The following is a 15,827-nucleotide window of genomic DNA, read 5'->3' on the forward strand; positions in this document are numbered from 1 at the left end:
GCAAGAATCAGTGATACTGAAAATAGAAATCCAGAAATGACTCAGATGGAAGAGAGAGAAAATTCAGAGTAAAAATAAATAAAAGAACTGTATGAGAGCTGTCTGACTCCACTGGAAATAGCGAAATAAGAATAATGAGGGGCAATCCAAAATAGGATTGGAATAGGTGGAAGTTATATTCACTTTCTCCCAAGTTCAAACTGGAATTACAACTAAATTGTAAGATAATTGGGACTTCCAGCCAAGATGAAGGCATAAATAGATACACTTTGCCTCCTCACACAACCAAAAGAAGGACAACAAATACAGAAACAAAAAGTAACCAGAACTGCCAGAAAATCAAACTGTATGTAAATCTGACAACCAAGGAGCTAAAGAAGAAACATTAATCCAGACCAGTAGGAGGGGTGGAGATGGGCAGCCAGGGCAGAGAGGATGCATGGCAAGGCAGTTGCTGGAGGACCAGGCAGTCCCACACTTGCGTGCAGATAAACCATGAGGAACGGCTAGGGAGCAAGACAGACCGTGAAATCCAGGGTCCCTGTGTGGGAATAGAAAGCCTCAAAACCTCTGCAGGTTAAGACCTGTGGGAATTGCAGTGGCTGGAGAAACTCCCAGCCTCACAGGGGAGTCTGTTGAAGAGACCCACAGGGTCTTAGAATGTACACAAATCCGCCCACCTGGGAATCAACACCAGAAAGGCCTAATTTGCTTGTAGGTAGTGCGGAAAGTGACTGAAAGCCAGTGAAAGCCAAGCAAGAGGCATTGTTCCCTCTCGGACTCCTTCCCCACATACAGCATCGCAACACAGGGACCTGAGTTGCTTCACCCTCACGAATACCTAAGGCTCTACCGCTCCCAACATAACAGGTGTGCGAGACAAAGAAATATGGCCCAAATGAAAGAACAGATCAAAGCTCCAACAATAGAATTCAGCAATGAACAGATAGCCAACCTATCAGATGCACAGTTCAAAACACTGGTAATCTGGATACTCACTGAATTGAGTATGGTTGCAAAATGGAGGAAAAAATGAAGGCTACGCAAAGTGAAATAAAGGAAAATATACAGGGAACCAACAGTAAAGGGAAGGAAACTGAGTCTCCTATAAAGAATCTGGAGCAAAAGGAAGAGATAAGCATTCAACCAGAATAGAATGAAGAAACAAGAATTCAGAAAAATGAGGAGAGGCTTAGGAACTTCTGGGACAACTTTAAGTGTTCCAACATCCAAATCACAGGGGTGCCAGAAGGAGAAGAGGAAGAGCAAGAAATTGAAAACTTATTGGAAAAAATAATGAAGGAGAACTTCTCCAATCTGGAGAAGGAAACAGACTTCCAGGAAGTCCAGGAAGCTCAGATAGTCCAAAAGACGTTGGACGCAAGGAAGCATACACCAAAGCACATCATAATTACATTACCCAAGATTAAAGAAAAGGAGAGAATCTTAAAAGCAGGAAGAGAAAAGGAGACAGTTACCTACAAAGGAATTCCTGTAAGACTATCAGCAGATTTCTCAAAAGAAACCTAACAGTCAAGAAGGGGCTGGAAAGAAATATTCAAAATCATGAAAGGCAAGGACCTACATCCAAGATTACCCTATCCAGCAAAGCTATCATTTAGAATGGAAGAGCAGACAAAGTGCTTCCCAGCTATGGTCAAGTTAAAGGAGTGCATCATCACCAAGCCCTTATTACATGAAATGTTAATGGGACTTATCTAAGAAAAAGAAGATCATCAAAAACTATGAGCAATAAAATGACAACAAAATCACAACTTTCAACAACTAAACCTAATAAAACAAAAACAAAAACAAAAGCAAACTAAGCAAACAACTAGAACAGGAACAGAATCATAGAAATGGAGATCAGAGGGGAGGGGGAGCAGGAAGAATTGGGGGAAAGATACTGGGATCAAGCAGCATAAATAGTAGGTATAAAATAGGCAGGGGGAGGTTAAAAACATTATAGGAAATGTGAAGGCAAAGAACTTATATGTATGACCCATGGACATGAACTAAGGGCGGGGAGGATGCTGGGAGAAGGAGCAATGTAGGGTGGAGGGGAATAAAGGGGAGAAAAAGAATGGGACAACTGTAATAGCACAATCAATAAAAAATATATATAAAAAGAAAGAGTTCAATACATGCAAAATCAATGTGATACACCACATTAATAAAATAAAGAATAATATCATATGATTATATCAATAGATGCAGAAAAAGCATTTGACAATATGGAACCGTGTGCCAAGCTACACCAGATCATGGTGTCCCAGACGCTGGAGCCTAAGGGAGGCACACATCCGAATGTGGGACCCTGTCTCCAGGAATGGACATCCTCTGAAGGGTCCAAGCCCCTGCTGGGCTCGGCATCTCCTGGATGCATGAGTGCTCTCGTCCATGTGGGGAGCAAGGCCAGAGGCCTAGAACATCCAAAATGCCAAAAGCCCAGGAAGAGAGCTTGCACCAAGCTCCAAAGCAAGAGGATGATTTTCCAGTACCAAGCATGTGAGAGCTTTTCTGTGTCTTTTCTTTAAAAGAAGGCCCTCCTGAAATCCCACGTGCATAGGAAAGTGTCCAGCTTTCCCTACAGCGCATTCATGTCCACCATTTTTGTCAACTCCTCAATGTCTTTGACCCTCTCTCAGCTGCCACCTTTATTCAGGGCAAGAATTTCCCAGCCACACACAGGCGCACATGTCTGTTCATCCAGGGTTGGGCTTCCAGCCCCCATAGCTCACACAGGCATTGTATGAGCTTCCCCCAACACCTGCTATGTCATGAGTCACTCTACCAGCGCAGTACATGTTCTCATAGTTATGTTTACAATTAGCTTCGGGCAGCAGCCTCCTTCTTCCACAGCTCCTCCCTTCAGGAAGGCATGGGCTGTTTTATCTACCTTTGTTATGCAATGTATCTTAACTGCTCTGCCTTCTGCTCTGTTGGTACCCTTCTTCCCCACCCCCACCTTTTTGCAGGATTAGGGGGTTCTCTGATTTTCCAGGGACCTATGCTCTGACCTACCTTGTTACAACATCAAACTCAATAGTGAAAGTATTTCCTTTAAGATCAGAAACAAAACAAGGATGCCTACTCTCACCACTATTATTTAACATAATATTGGAAGTCAGCCAGAGAAATCAGACAAGGAAAATAAATAAAAGGCATCAAAATTGGGTGTGAAAAAGCCAAATCATCCCTTTTGGCAGATGACATGATTATATATATTTCTACATATTTCTATTTCTATATACAAAGAAATATAGAAATTTCTATATAGAGAAATAGAAATAGAAATATATAGAAAACCCTGAAGACTCCACCAAAAATCTATTAGAAACAATAAACAAATATAATAAAGTTGTAGGATACAAAATCAATGTACAAAAATCTGTTGTCCTATATACTAATAATGAAATATCAGAAAAAGAAAGGAAGAAAACCCACTCTCAATTGCAGCAAAAAGAATAAAATACCTAGAAATAAACTTAACAAAGGAAGTAAAATACCTATACACTGAACACTAAAAGACATTGTTTTAAGAAACTGAAGACCCAAAGAAATAAAAAAATACTCCGTATTCATGGATTGGAAAAATCAACAGTTAAAATGGCCATATTATCTAAAGCAATATACATACAGCTTTAATGACTTTAATGTTGCCTACATTAAAATCCCAATGGCAGCCCTGGCCAGTGTGGCTCAGTTTATTGGAATGTCATCCTGTAAACCGAAAAGTCACCAGTTCAATTCCTGGTCGGGCACATGCCTGGATTGTGGGGTTAGTCAACTAGTCCCCGCTGGGGTGTGTGCAGAAGGCAATCTCTCTCATATCAATGTTTCTTTCCCTCTCTCCCCCGCTTCCACTCTCTGAAATCAAGAGGCATGTTCTTGGGCGAGGATAAAATAAATAAATAAATAAAAATTAAAAATAAATCCATTTTTCAGAGAACTAGAACAAGAAATTACCAAATTTGTATGGAGCTGCGAAAGACCCCAAATAAACAAAATAATCCTAAGAAAAAGGGTAAAGCCAGAAGTATCACATTCCCTGACTTCAAATTATGCCACAAAGTTACAATAATCAAAACAGTATAGTATTGGCAGGAAAACATACACACAGACCAGTGGAACAGAATTGAGAGCCAGAAATAAACCCACACGTATATGGGCAACTAATTTTTGACGAAGGAGCCAAAAATGTACAATGGAGAAAAGAAAACCTCTTCGATAAAGTGTTGGGAAAATTGGAAAGCCACATGCAGAAGAATGAAACTAGACTATTTGACACCATACACAGAAATTAACCCAAAATGGATTGAAGACCTAAATATAAGACCTGCAACAACAAAACACACAGAAGAAAACATAGGTAATAAACTTATGAACCTTGACCTCAAAAGCAAAGGAAATAAAAGCAAAAAATAATGAATGGGACTACATCAAACCAAAAAGCTTCTGCACAGCAAAAGAAACAACCAACAAAACAAAAAGGCGACTAACCAATACAGCACAGAGAATATAGTCAATAATATTGTAGTAACTACGTATGGTGCCAGGTGGATACTTGAAATATTGGGGGCATCACTTTGGAAATTATATGGTTATCAAACCACTATGCTGTACACCTGAAACTAATATAAAATATTGAATGTCAACTATAATTGAAAAGTAAGATTTTAAAGAATTTTAAAAATAAAGAAACAACAAAAAGGCAACCAACTGAATGAGAGAAGATATTTGCAAACAATATATCCAATAAGGATATATGTCCAATAAGGTAATGTCCAAAATATATAAAGAACTCATGCAACTTAAACACAACAAAGGACGAACAATCTTATTTAAAAGTGGGCAGTGGACCTGAACAGACACTCTTCCCAAGAAGACAAATAGTCAACAGATATGAAAACATGCTCAACTTTACTAGCTATGAGAAATGCAAATCAAAACCACAATGAGATACCACCTTGCGCTTGTTTGAATAACTATTACTGATAAGACTAGAAATTAGTGTTGGAGAGAATATGAAGAAATAACAACCCTCAGACATTGCTGGTGGGAATGTAAACTGATACAGCTACTATGGAAAACAGTATGAGTGTTCCTCAAAAAATTAGAAGTATAGTTACTATATGACCCAGCAATCCCTCTTGCAGGTATCTAAAAGGATAGGATTTATTCATTAAGGTACATTTACCTCTATGTTCATTGCAGCATTTAGTCACAGTAGCTAAGACATGGAAACAACCTAAGAAGTGTCCTTTGATGAACAGATAAAGATGTGGTGCACATATACAATGGAATACTACTCAACCATAAAAAAAGATGAAATACTGTTATTTGTGAAAACATGAGTGGATCCTGAATATCATGCTAAGTGAAATAAGTCAAATGAAAAACAAGAACTGTTAGGATTTCATTCATGTGGGATGTAAATCAGAAAGCAACCAACAAACAAATAAAACATAAACATAGACAACAATATAAAAGCTACCTGAGGGGAAGGAGGTTGAGGAATGAAGAGAGTAGAGGGGTTCAAACATATGTACAGTGACAACACAAGACTAGACTTTGGGTGGTGAGAACACAATGCAATTTACAGATAATTATAGGATTGTACATTTGACACTATATTGTTATTAATGTCACCCAACAAACCTTTTTTAAGGCTTTCTGGGGTGGGGCCTCTTTGGGTGATAAGATTGAGATAGAGGCCAGAGCAGGCACTGTGGGACAAGTATAGGAGGCCATTGTGGAGCTCTTCTTAGTAGAGTTTCTCCAGAAGCAGATGCCGAGGCAAGGATTTAAGGTTATTTGGAAGAGGTGAACATTGGTAGGAGAGGCAGGAAGTAACACAGAAAAGGGAAAGCAGCCAAGAAAGAATGTTATTAAGCCAGAACATCTGTGAGGGAATTGGTGCTTATTTCTCTTGGGAAACTGAGACACCAGGTACAACTCTCACAGAGAGCTGAGGGACTATTGGGAACCATCCCGCCTGGTTCCAGAGACTGGAGCCTCGCCGACAGAGGAGAGGGCCTCGAGGCTGGAGCCGAGCAAGGAGGCCTTGGGAAAATAGGCCACTGAGGAGCCAAAATCTGTCCCCCTAGCTCCTGCCTCCCTCACATCACCCTTCTTGGCCCCAGAGAAAGGGTGGTTAGTCAATGACGGGTAAGACCCCTCGATTGCAGGGGCAACCTAAGACGGGCACAGTTGCATGGGGGCCATCAGAGAAGGACTTGGGGGACACAGAGAAGGGGCAAAAGACCCTCACCCCTTGGCTTTGTCATGGCCAGAGTCCTCATTCTACCTGAAAAAAAAGTCTCCTTATCTCTGGGCAGCCCTGCCCAGCTACTTGACCAGGTCAGTGAAACAATACTTAAGGCAGGTACAGCTCTGATCTGGATCAGGTGGTTCAGGGGACAATTAGGCTTGGAAAAGGAATGCATTACATCCTATGAAACTTACTTTGCTAAGAACACCTTTGAGTTAATGAGTACTGATGTTTGGGGTCTGAGCATAGAATGTGATCAGTTTTCCAGGTTTCAGGGCTGAATGGGCACCACCCTGTCTACCAGACCCTGACTTGAGGCAAATCTCTGTTTCTTTAATTGTTATCTATGATCTGTTTTCTGTAAACATAGGCCTTCAACATCGATTGATGAGCTTTGCATGCATGCTGTATACCCCTGCACATATAGTTCTCAATAAAAGCCACTTCAAGAGAAGGGCTCAGGGCACTCTCCACTAGAGGGAATTGCCACCCCCTTTTCCTGTCAGACCAAGAGTGTCTGGAATGACTTATTTTATTTTTCCTTCATCTGCAGTGACCCAGGGAGAATCTGTGGGAACAGGGTACCTCCCTCAAGGGACCTTGAATATTTATGACATATACCATTTCCTGTCAGTCACTGTTTGAGGGCTGTTATGAGTGGGAGGTTTCATGAACTCCCTGGCATTTAAGGCTTGCCATGCTCTTATCACTGGCAGACAGGCACCAGTGGTCTGATCATGCCCACAGGCAAAGCTTTAGGTGCTGGCACTGGCAATCAAACCACCATGTGTTGACAGGGGGAGCATGATGAGATATGGACTTAGCACCCACAGCATCTGCTACACACCCCCATCCAGGAAAATCCATCTATCAGGGGTGTCCAACCCCATGCGCCCCATGCGCCGCATGCAGCCCGAGATGGCTGTAAATGCAGTCCAATATAAAGTTATACATTTACTTAAACCATTGAATTTTTTTTGTGATTACGTGTCACAATGTATTTAATGTGTGGTGCAGAGATGCCAAAAGGTTGGACTACCCCCCAGCAAGGCACTACAGCCACTCCCCAGCACCAATGCCTCCAGAGATTAGAGGACAACATTTCTAGTCCAAATTGAGTTTAATAGGGAGTTTCAGGGAGGGATTCACTGGAAATAGAGGTCTGGGACTGGGGCCTGGTTGACTTTTGAATTAGGAAGCAGTAGGACCTAGGGGACTCTAATCCAGGAGAGTCCTTCCCAAATCCCAGGGTTAAGGACCTGAAGAGGTTGGGGGTTCATCATAACAGCTCTACTAGGATGGTACTGAGAGCTGTTTTGAGATGCGAGAATTATATCTCAGGTTCTAGGTATGAAGAGCTAAGTTAGGGGAGGGGGATTCCAAAAGATCCCAGAGGGGAAAAGGTTAGGGTCCAGGGTGTTTCACAGAAACAATCAAGGGGCCTCGATTTCACAGAAATCATCAAGGGGGCTCCTTGTGGGTGAGGGAGGGACAGCACACCACCCCAAATGTTGGGGACTGTTTACCACCCCGCCCCCAGCAGCCACTTTGGGGTTTTAATGTAAGACCCCCAATGGCAGGACATTCCACATACATTATCATGGATTTGCAACATTAGCATACGCTGGCTGTCCCACAGGACGGTGGGGACTGGAAAATCAGTCCAGGTTCTGGGTTTGAGTCCTAAGAGGACAGGCCTGGGGGTGCCACGCGGCTCCTCTTCAATAGCTGCCGGAGCTGTGAACAAGACAAGGCAGGAGATGTTTCAGAGGTTGCAAGAAGAGATGGGGTGGACACAGCTGGTGAAGTTGAGGGTTAAAGAACAAAAGTGGAGTGGGGTCAGTTAGGATTGAAGATCAGGGATTCAGAGTCAAGATTTGGAGATGGGGGTGAAGGTCTGGGTTCACACATTGAGAAAAGGCTCAGGAGCTAGAACTGAAGATGAGGAGAAAGCTGTTGCTGGTTGGGTGTTCCCACTTTTGGGCTCCCATTGAGATCTGGGAGTTAAAGGGTAGAGACACAGGGTCAGAGGTCCATCCCATTTGGGGGTCAGGAGTCCCACTTTGAGGTCAGGACTCAGGGTTAGGGGCAAGGAATTAGAGGACATACTTGGGGATTAAAGGTCATACCTTGAAGTCAGAATTCAGGATTAGAAGCAAAGATCATACTCTGAGGTCAGTGTTGAAGTAGAGGTCAGGGAGAGTTACCATTACAGTGTAAAGGATCAAATACTGAGGTAAGAGGTCACATTTTTAAGGCAGGGCTGGAGAGGAGTCAAGGTCACCTTCTGAGATTACAGGTAACCTTCTAAGGTCAGAAATGTGTAGGGTCAGGGGTTCACCAGGTTAGGTCAGAGGTCACACTGCAGTCAGGGTGGGCTCAGTGCTCACCCCCTCGGGGCCCGGCCCAGGCCGCAGCAGGTGGACAGGCTGCTCATTCTCCAGGTTTCGCAGTGTTGGATCCGCCCCAGCTGCCAGCAGGCTCCGCACTATGGCCTCCTGGGGTGGTCCAGGGGGCAGGGCAGCTGCCATGTGGAGGGCTGTGTTCCCATGGGCCTAGTGACAGTGAGGGGAGGACCGATGACTCAGACTCAGCTGGCCTTGGCACCCTTCACGTTCTGCCACATCTAAGACACGTATTTCTCCCTCCACAACCACATTCCACGTACCACCCCGTCTACGTCATACACATCCCACCTATCTATGTCCACATCCTCTACAGTTCCCATCCAATGATCCCCTTGCAGTCACAGCCTACAGCACTTTCAACATCCCACTGCCCTCTAGCCATATCTTTCAATCTGCACATTATAGCCTAGGCCCCCACCTTCATGTTGACAAAGGCCCGCAGGTCTCCCTGTGGCAGCTCCAGCAGCAGCTGAACTAAGGTGGGGTTGGCGGCCTGCACAGCCAAATGTAAAACTGTCTTGTTGCTCTTGATCTCCTGTGGAGAGGGGGACAGCAGAGATCAGACCAGTCTTCACACTCAGGCCTCATCCCATGGAGCCCAAGAGCCTTTAGAAACCCTGCCTCTCCCTTGTAAGCACCCAGGGGTGCCTTATACAGTTATATGGGTTGTACACTATACAAAAATGTTTAAGTGGGTGGCATTTGTATCATACAAATCACAGAACTTTACATTTATTAAGATAATTTTCCAGTTCAAGTGTCTGAGAAAACGGTTCCCTTCCTGATCTTCTAAAGGTGCTCTCTGGGCTAGCAGCTGGCCTGGCCATGCCACATTCTATTAGGCACAGTAAAATGTACTCACATCCCACGTGGACTGTACTTTATTTACAAGGATGCAAATTGAGCAACATTAATCAGTGGACTAAACTAAGCCTATATCCATTTCCATATTAAGCTGCTCTCTTCATATTTTGGAGCAAATAAAGCCATTTTCCACAATGAAATTTTGCATGAGCCTTTGAAGAATTTGTGATGATAACAAACATTAAAAATGTTATGTGGTCCTGGCTGGTGTGGCTCAGTGGATTGAGTGCCAGCCTGTAAACCAAAGGGTCGCCAGTTAGATTCCCAGTTGGGGCACATGCCTGGGTTGCAGGCTGGGTCCCCTCTTTGGGGCACGCAAGAGGCAACCACACATTGATATTTCTCTCTCTCCCTCCCTCCCGCTCTCTCTAAAAATAAACAAATAAAATCTATAAATAAACAAATAAAAATGTTATGTGTCTATACAGGGCAAAACAACCTAGTTGGCTCACCAAATAAATTATGAAGAGAAACAGAGATGGAGGGTGAAGCTCTAAATTAAGAGTGACTTAAGACATATCATCACAGTATGTGGGCTTTATTTGGATCCTCCAGGGGTTTTTTGGTTCTGTTTTGTTTTTAATGAAAAAAATAAATGTATCTCACGTGAGAGCCAAACAAAATTTGAACACAGCTAGGATATTTGATATTATGAAATTATTATTTTTAAGGTGGATATTGAGGTTAAAAGTTCTTAGCTTTTAAAGACAAACACATCAATTTTCAGATTAAATTATATGCTTGGATTTGCTTAAAAATAATATAGCTAAGTGAAGGAATAGATGGGGTAGGACTGGCTACAAGTTGCTGGTTATTGATGTTTGTTTGGTACATGGAGTTCATTATACTATTTTATTTTTTCTTTTTAATTTTTATTTATTGATTTGAGAGAGAGAGAGATACATCTATTTGCTGTTCCACTTTATTTATACATTCATTGGTATCTGATTCTTGTATGTGCCCTGACCAGGGATCGAACCCACAACCTTAGTCTATGGGAACAATGCACCAACCCACTGAGCTACCCAGCCAGGGCCATTATACTATTTTCTGCACTTTATCTGTGTCAAAATTCTTTAACAAAAAAAAGAAGAAGAAGAAGAAGAAGAAATGGAGTTTTAATTCTCTCAGCTAGTTTGTAAAAGACGGGAAGGAGGATAATACTGAGTTATTTGTAAGAACTCAATTCTGGGATCAGACTAACTGGGTTCTAATCCCTTTTCTGACATTCACAAGTTATAAGATTTTTGATACCCTGTGCTTCTGTTTCCCTATCAGTAGAGAAATTATAGCACAGGCATCACAGGGTGTTTGAGAATTCGGTAAGTTAATCTGTGAAACTCAGTTCTTGATGTACAAGTGCTTGGTAAATATAAACTAAGATCAGTAATACTATTTCTAGTTGACAACTGGGGCACAGAGAAGTGATATGACGTTCTCCCGGACACACAGCTGGGAAGATGCAAAGTCAGTGTTTGTTGGGAGCCCCTGGACATCTCGGTACCCCCATCCCACAAGCTCTCCTGGGGGCTGGCTGCCCAGAGCCCATCTCACCTGACTGGTGTGATCAGCACCCATGTGCAGCAACATCTGGACGCAAGACAGCCTATCTCGGGCCTGAGTACTTAGCACCCGGGGACACAGGTCGGGTGGGAACATAGCGACATTGAGGGCCAGGATGGCTGTGTGGAGAGGGGTGAGGCCTGTCGAATGGAGAGAGTGAGGGCTCTGGATCTGGAGCACCCACCCCACCCGCCACACTGGCTCAGTCCATAGCCCAACTTACCCTCAAAGTCTCTGGCTTCTAGGTCAACCTGAACCCCTGAGTTAATCACAGCCTGAGGGGGAAGAGAATTCAGAGTGGTCAGTTAGGGTCTTCCCAGGCCTCTCAGTCCTGGAAGCCAGGATCTGGGCAATCAGTGTACCCCCACCTGCCACAGCCATACCGAGAGGACTCCTGGGAGCCCATAGGCAGCAGCCACGTGCAAGACAGAACGTCCCTGATGGTCAGTAGCATTGGGCTCCGCTCCCAGGTTCAACAGATCCTCCACAATCAGGGGCTGGTTGGCAGCAGCAGCCACCAGGAGAGGAGTCTGCAGATGACAGGAAAAGTCAGTCTGGGCCCCCAGCCCATTCTCCACTGAAAATCAGGAATCCAGGCCCCCAAGCCTTCTGCCCTCAGATTCAGGAGTCCAGGCCCCTGGCCCTCACCTTGCCCTTATGCTCACGGATGTCCAGATGTCTATACACTTGGAGCATCTCTGCTGCAGCATATGCTGCCCAGCGGAGCCCCCGAGCCGCCAACAGGTGCAGGAGTCTGAGGACAATGGGGACAGCAGTGAATACAGCCCCCCAGCCATTCCAGGAGCCCGCAGACTCCATTCCCCTATACTCACGTGTCTCCCTCCTCATCCTGGGCCAGCAGCTGCTGTGGCCCCAAGGCCAGCATATGAGCACGGGCTGTGTCCAGGGATGGTCCGGTGACCACAGGGGGCAACTGTGGGGGTCCTGAGGGGAGTCCAGAACCTTTCCAGGAGCCCACTTGTGGCAGGGAAGTTTCTGTATAAAACCGGGAATCCAGGGGCTCCTGAAGGGTGCAGGGGTGAAGAGTCAGTCAGCTGAGGATTCCCTCTTCCCAACCCAACCCACCACACACACAATTACACATATAGAGCACCAGGTAGAGTGGCTACGTGTCCCATCTATGCCAAGTAAACTCGGACCTTTGGGCCTTAATTTTGCCCATGAGGAATAAGACTGTAACCCAGCCCCAAACCACTCAGAATGGTGCATGAAAGCAATTAGGAGTTTTGGGGGCACCCCAACATTCTGTTCCCACTCTGTATCTCACCTCCATTCCCAAGGGAAATGGATATGGCTGCCCTGGGTCCAATGGTGGGCAGAAGTCAGAAGTCAGGAAACCTTCAGCAGCAGAAGTGGGATAAGAGTAGGGGCTGTCTGTGTAGGCAGCATGTGTATTGGGGCTCCAATCTGGAAAGCACGTGGCGGGGGCCAGGCTGCCAAGTCCAGAACCCACAGCCTCCTGGTGTGCCGGGAAGTGAGTATGGCCTGCATGTGAGAGGAGGAGCAGGGCCACGCCTGGTTACCTTACTTACCTAAGTAAGTCACAGCCAAGGCTGGAGGACCTGTGTGAAGGCCTGCAGTCTCCCAAGGTACTGAAAGCTAGTACCTCTGGGACCTGGAATCCTGGGACACCAAGGAAATGGGAGGCTGAACTGGGACCTGGAATCCTGGGACACCAAGGAAATGGGAGGCTGAACTGGGACCTGGATTCTAGGATGCTGAGCAGTTGAGAGCCTAGACTCCCAGAGCACCAAAAGGCTGGGAGCCTGGTCCCCTGGGACACCAAAGGACTATGTGCATAGACTACTGGACTGCAGAGAACCTCTGGAAGATCAAACTTCCACCGGGTCCCAGCAAGAATAAGGGCCCGACTCCCAGGTTTCCCAAAGTTCTAAGTTGGGATATGAGTCCCTGAGAGAAACTGGGCTGGGAGCTGACGAAACCAAAATAAGTTTCCAGACTTACCAACCTCACCCTCATTCACAGATGGGGTCAGGGGCTGGGCCAGAGGGGGTGGGAACTGTCCCTGTAGAGACATAAGGAAGAAGGAACATGGTTGAATTTATCTGGAGATTCCTCAGCATTCATTCTCCATCTACAGGGCATCTAAGTCGGGACTGTGTCTCTCATCAGCCCTGAGGACCCAGCAAGCCAGCAAGTCCCTGCCCAACAGGACATGGCCTCCTGAGAGTTGTAGTGGACAGGGCTCCATGGGCCTCACCGGTGCCCCACCAGCGTCTGGCTGTTGCTGGCGGCGCCTCTGTTCTTCCAGGAGCTTTTTCACCGTCTGTGATGGGCAGTGGCTGCGCTCATTCCGGCTCACTGCGAGGCGGAAGTGGGGGAAGGGGGGAAAGAAGTAATCAGGACCCAAGTTGTAGGGGGAGGATCTGGGCGCCCTCCCGCGCTCCTCGCCCTCCCGCGCTCCTCGCCGTCCCTCACGGAAAAACTGGCACACTGATGCCGCCTGAGAACTCCAAAGCCAAACTAAGGTTTCGGGTGTGGTGCCCGCCCACCTCCGCCGTTTCCTTCCTTTTACTCCGCACTTTCCCCTCTGACCCAACTTTCCACCAGCATCATGGAAACTGAGGACGGGGGAGGAGGGTGCCCTTCTGCGCTCCCCCGCCCGGACTTCCGTGAAAAAGCCCACCTCCAGATCTCCCATTCCTGAGGCCTCAGGGGCTATCTAGCATCAGATCCTGGACAGGCGCATCCAGGCTCCCAACATCTCTCTGCCCAAGAAGCTGCCCTGAAGCATCCCCAGACCCTCTACAGGGGGAACTACAAGTCATTAACCCTCTGGAGCTCCTCAGATCCAGAGGTTCAGATCCCATCCCCACCTTCAGACCTAGTAGCCCAGGCCCCATCCTGCCAGAGTCTGGACCTTCAGCCTCTTTCTCCCTAGGACCTGGGAGTCCCAGTTCCCAGGCGCTTCGTTCACACAACCCAGAAGACCCGCACTCTCAACCCTCACCCTTTCGAGTTCAGGCGGAGGAAGGGTTAAGGGTGGGAGAGAGACCCGGAAACAGCCCAGAAGTTACGCGCTGACGTCACCGCGCTCCCGCAAAGGAATCTTCCATTTCCCTCTTCCTCTCTCAGGCCCACCCCAGGGGTCCGGCTTGGAGGCGGAGCGCGGCCAAGCGTGGCTCTCGTGGAATCCCCGCACATGGGGAATTCCTGCTCGGCCCGGGACCTGGGACGGGTGGTAACCCGGGAAGTCCCGGTGGGGGGCACAATCACGGCCAACGCTGCGGCCAGGCGCCTGACCTTCCCACTGAGGCCCGTGGCTAATTTTAACAACCACGGCCCTAAGGGCTCAGTCCTGCCCGGATTTCTAGGGAAAGGAATCCCGGCTGCCAGCCCTCTTCCCACAGGACCAAAGGTCCAGGTTCCAAGCCCTTTCATCCCCGAGACTGAAGATTCCGGATTCCAGTCCCCTTACCGCTAGGACCAAAGAATCCAGAATTGCAGCCGTTCCTCCATCGTGACCCCAGAATCCTGACCCTATCTCCCTTCCAAACACTGGGTACTCTCAGTGCTAGAACCCAGAACCTGATACTCCCGCTCTGTTCCTCAGGACTTCAAGAGTCCGACTCCCAGCCCCTCACTCTTCCGGGGCCAAGCAGGCCTCATCTCCCGTCCCTCCATTACCTCGGGGATTCCGTTGCACAGACTGCGGGCCCCCAGGGCCCCGGCCTCGGCGCTGCGCCAGCCTCGCTGTTAACCCGCGGAGCCGCCGCCGGGTCCCCGATCTTGAGCCCGGCCAGCCGCGAGTTTTTAAACTGGGGTCTAGCACCGCCCGTCCCGGGTAGAGCCCCGCCCACAGCCCGGGAGTCCCCGTGTCACGCTCTAGCAAACCCAGGCTCTGAACCGGCTGTGTTGACTTTGGGTGTGCAGTCCAGAGTGTTGGGAGACAGAGCTGGGAGGCTTCCCAGCTTTGGTCTAAGGGAATAGGGCCTGGGATACTGAACTCCTGAAGGAGGAGAAGGGCACTGGGAACCTGGACTTACAGGTCTCTGTGTAGGGGTTGCTGGAGACCTCAACTCCTGGGCCCTGGGCTGGTGCTGGGGGTGGGGGCAATAATAGAGGGTTGTGGGAGGAGGTGTCGGGGAGGAAAGGTCTGTAGGTAAGAGTGATAAAAGTGGACGCAAATTTCTCCCTTTTCCTCGCATCACCTTCTTTTTCAGAGGTCAGTTCTCATTTATTCATTCATCATTTAAAATAATGTATTACTACAGGGAAAGCTCTTTGCTCGGTGCTGTGGCATAGCTGACTGACATTCCAGGGAGAGGCCGTTGTTCTCAGTTCCCATCTTGGCTACTATCCACAGCACTGACAAGCGTTAACCCTATTTCTCCCCTGCTTCCAAAAATCAATTTTTTCTCCTGGTGGTTCTCCTCCCTCACTTGCTGCTCCCTCTCAATTTCCCTGGCAGTTTCCTCCTCTTCACCCATTCTTGGAAAGGGGGGAGGGAGTGGTTCTCCAATCTGTACTAACTTCCTTGGTGACTTCATCCAGTCTCATGGCTTTAAATACCATCCATAAGCCACCAAACCCCAAATTTACGTCTCCAGATCAGACTTAACCCCTGACCTCAAAAAGGCAGGTGTGGTCATTCAACTTCTCCACAGGGAGATCTAGCAGGCATTTCCAACTCAGTGTGCCCAAACCTCTGGCACTTCCCCTCATTTACCTGGTCA

General features: G+C 47.0%; 1 protein-coding gene across 1 annotated transcript; it reads right to left on the bottom strand.

Moving 5' to 3' along the window:
- Nucleotides 1-7,856: 7,856 nt before the first annotated feature.
- On the bottom strand, nucleotides 7,857-15,439 carry NFKBID (NFKB inhibitor delta). Its single transcript, XM_054588809.1, has 13 exons — nucleotides 15,406-15,439; nucleotides 15,138-15,191; nucleotides 13,352-13,452; nucleotides 13,096-13,156; nucleotides 12,398-12,615; nucleotides 11,943-12,133; nucleotides 11,758-11,863; nucleotides 11,493-11,639; nucleotides 11,333-11,384; nucleotides 11,101-11,249; nucleotides 9,101-9,217; nucleotides 8,665-8,829; nucleotides 7,857-8,011 (listed from the first exon to the last, which is right to left on the bottom strand). Exons 1-13 carry the CDS (start codon nucleotides 15,437-15,439, stop codon nucleotides 7,958-7,960), a joined length of 1,449 nt encoding a protein of 482 aa, XP_054444784.1. The 3' UTR covers nucleotides 7,857-7,957.
- Nucleotides 15,440-15,827: the final 388 nt, after the last annotated feature.

This window comes from Pteronotus mesoamericanus, unplaced genomic scaffold (genome assembly GCF_021234165.1).
Source record: "Pteronotus mesoamericanus isolate MK-2021 breed Mesoamerican mustached bat unplaced genomic scaffold, CSHL_Meso_final scaffold_165, whole genome shotgun sequence".
NCBI lineage: Eukaryota > Metazoa > Chordata > Mammalia > Chiroptera > Mormoopidae > Pteronotus > Pteronotus mesoamericanus.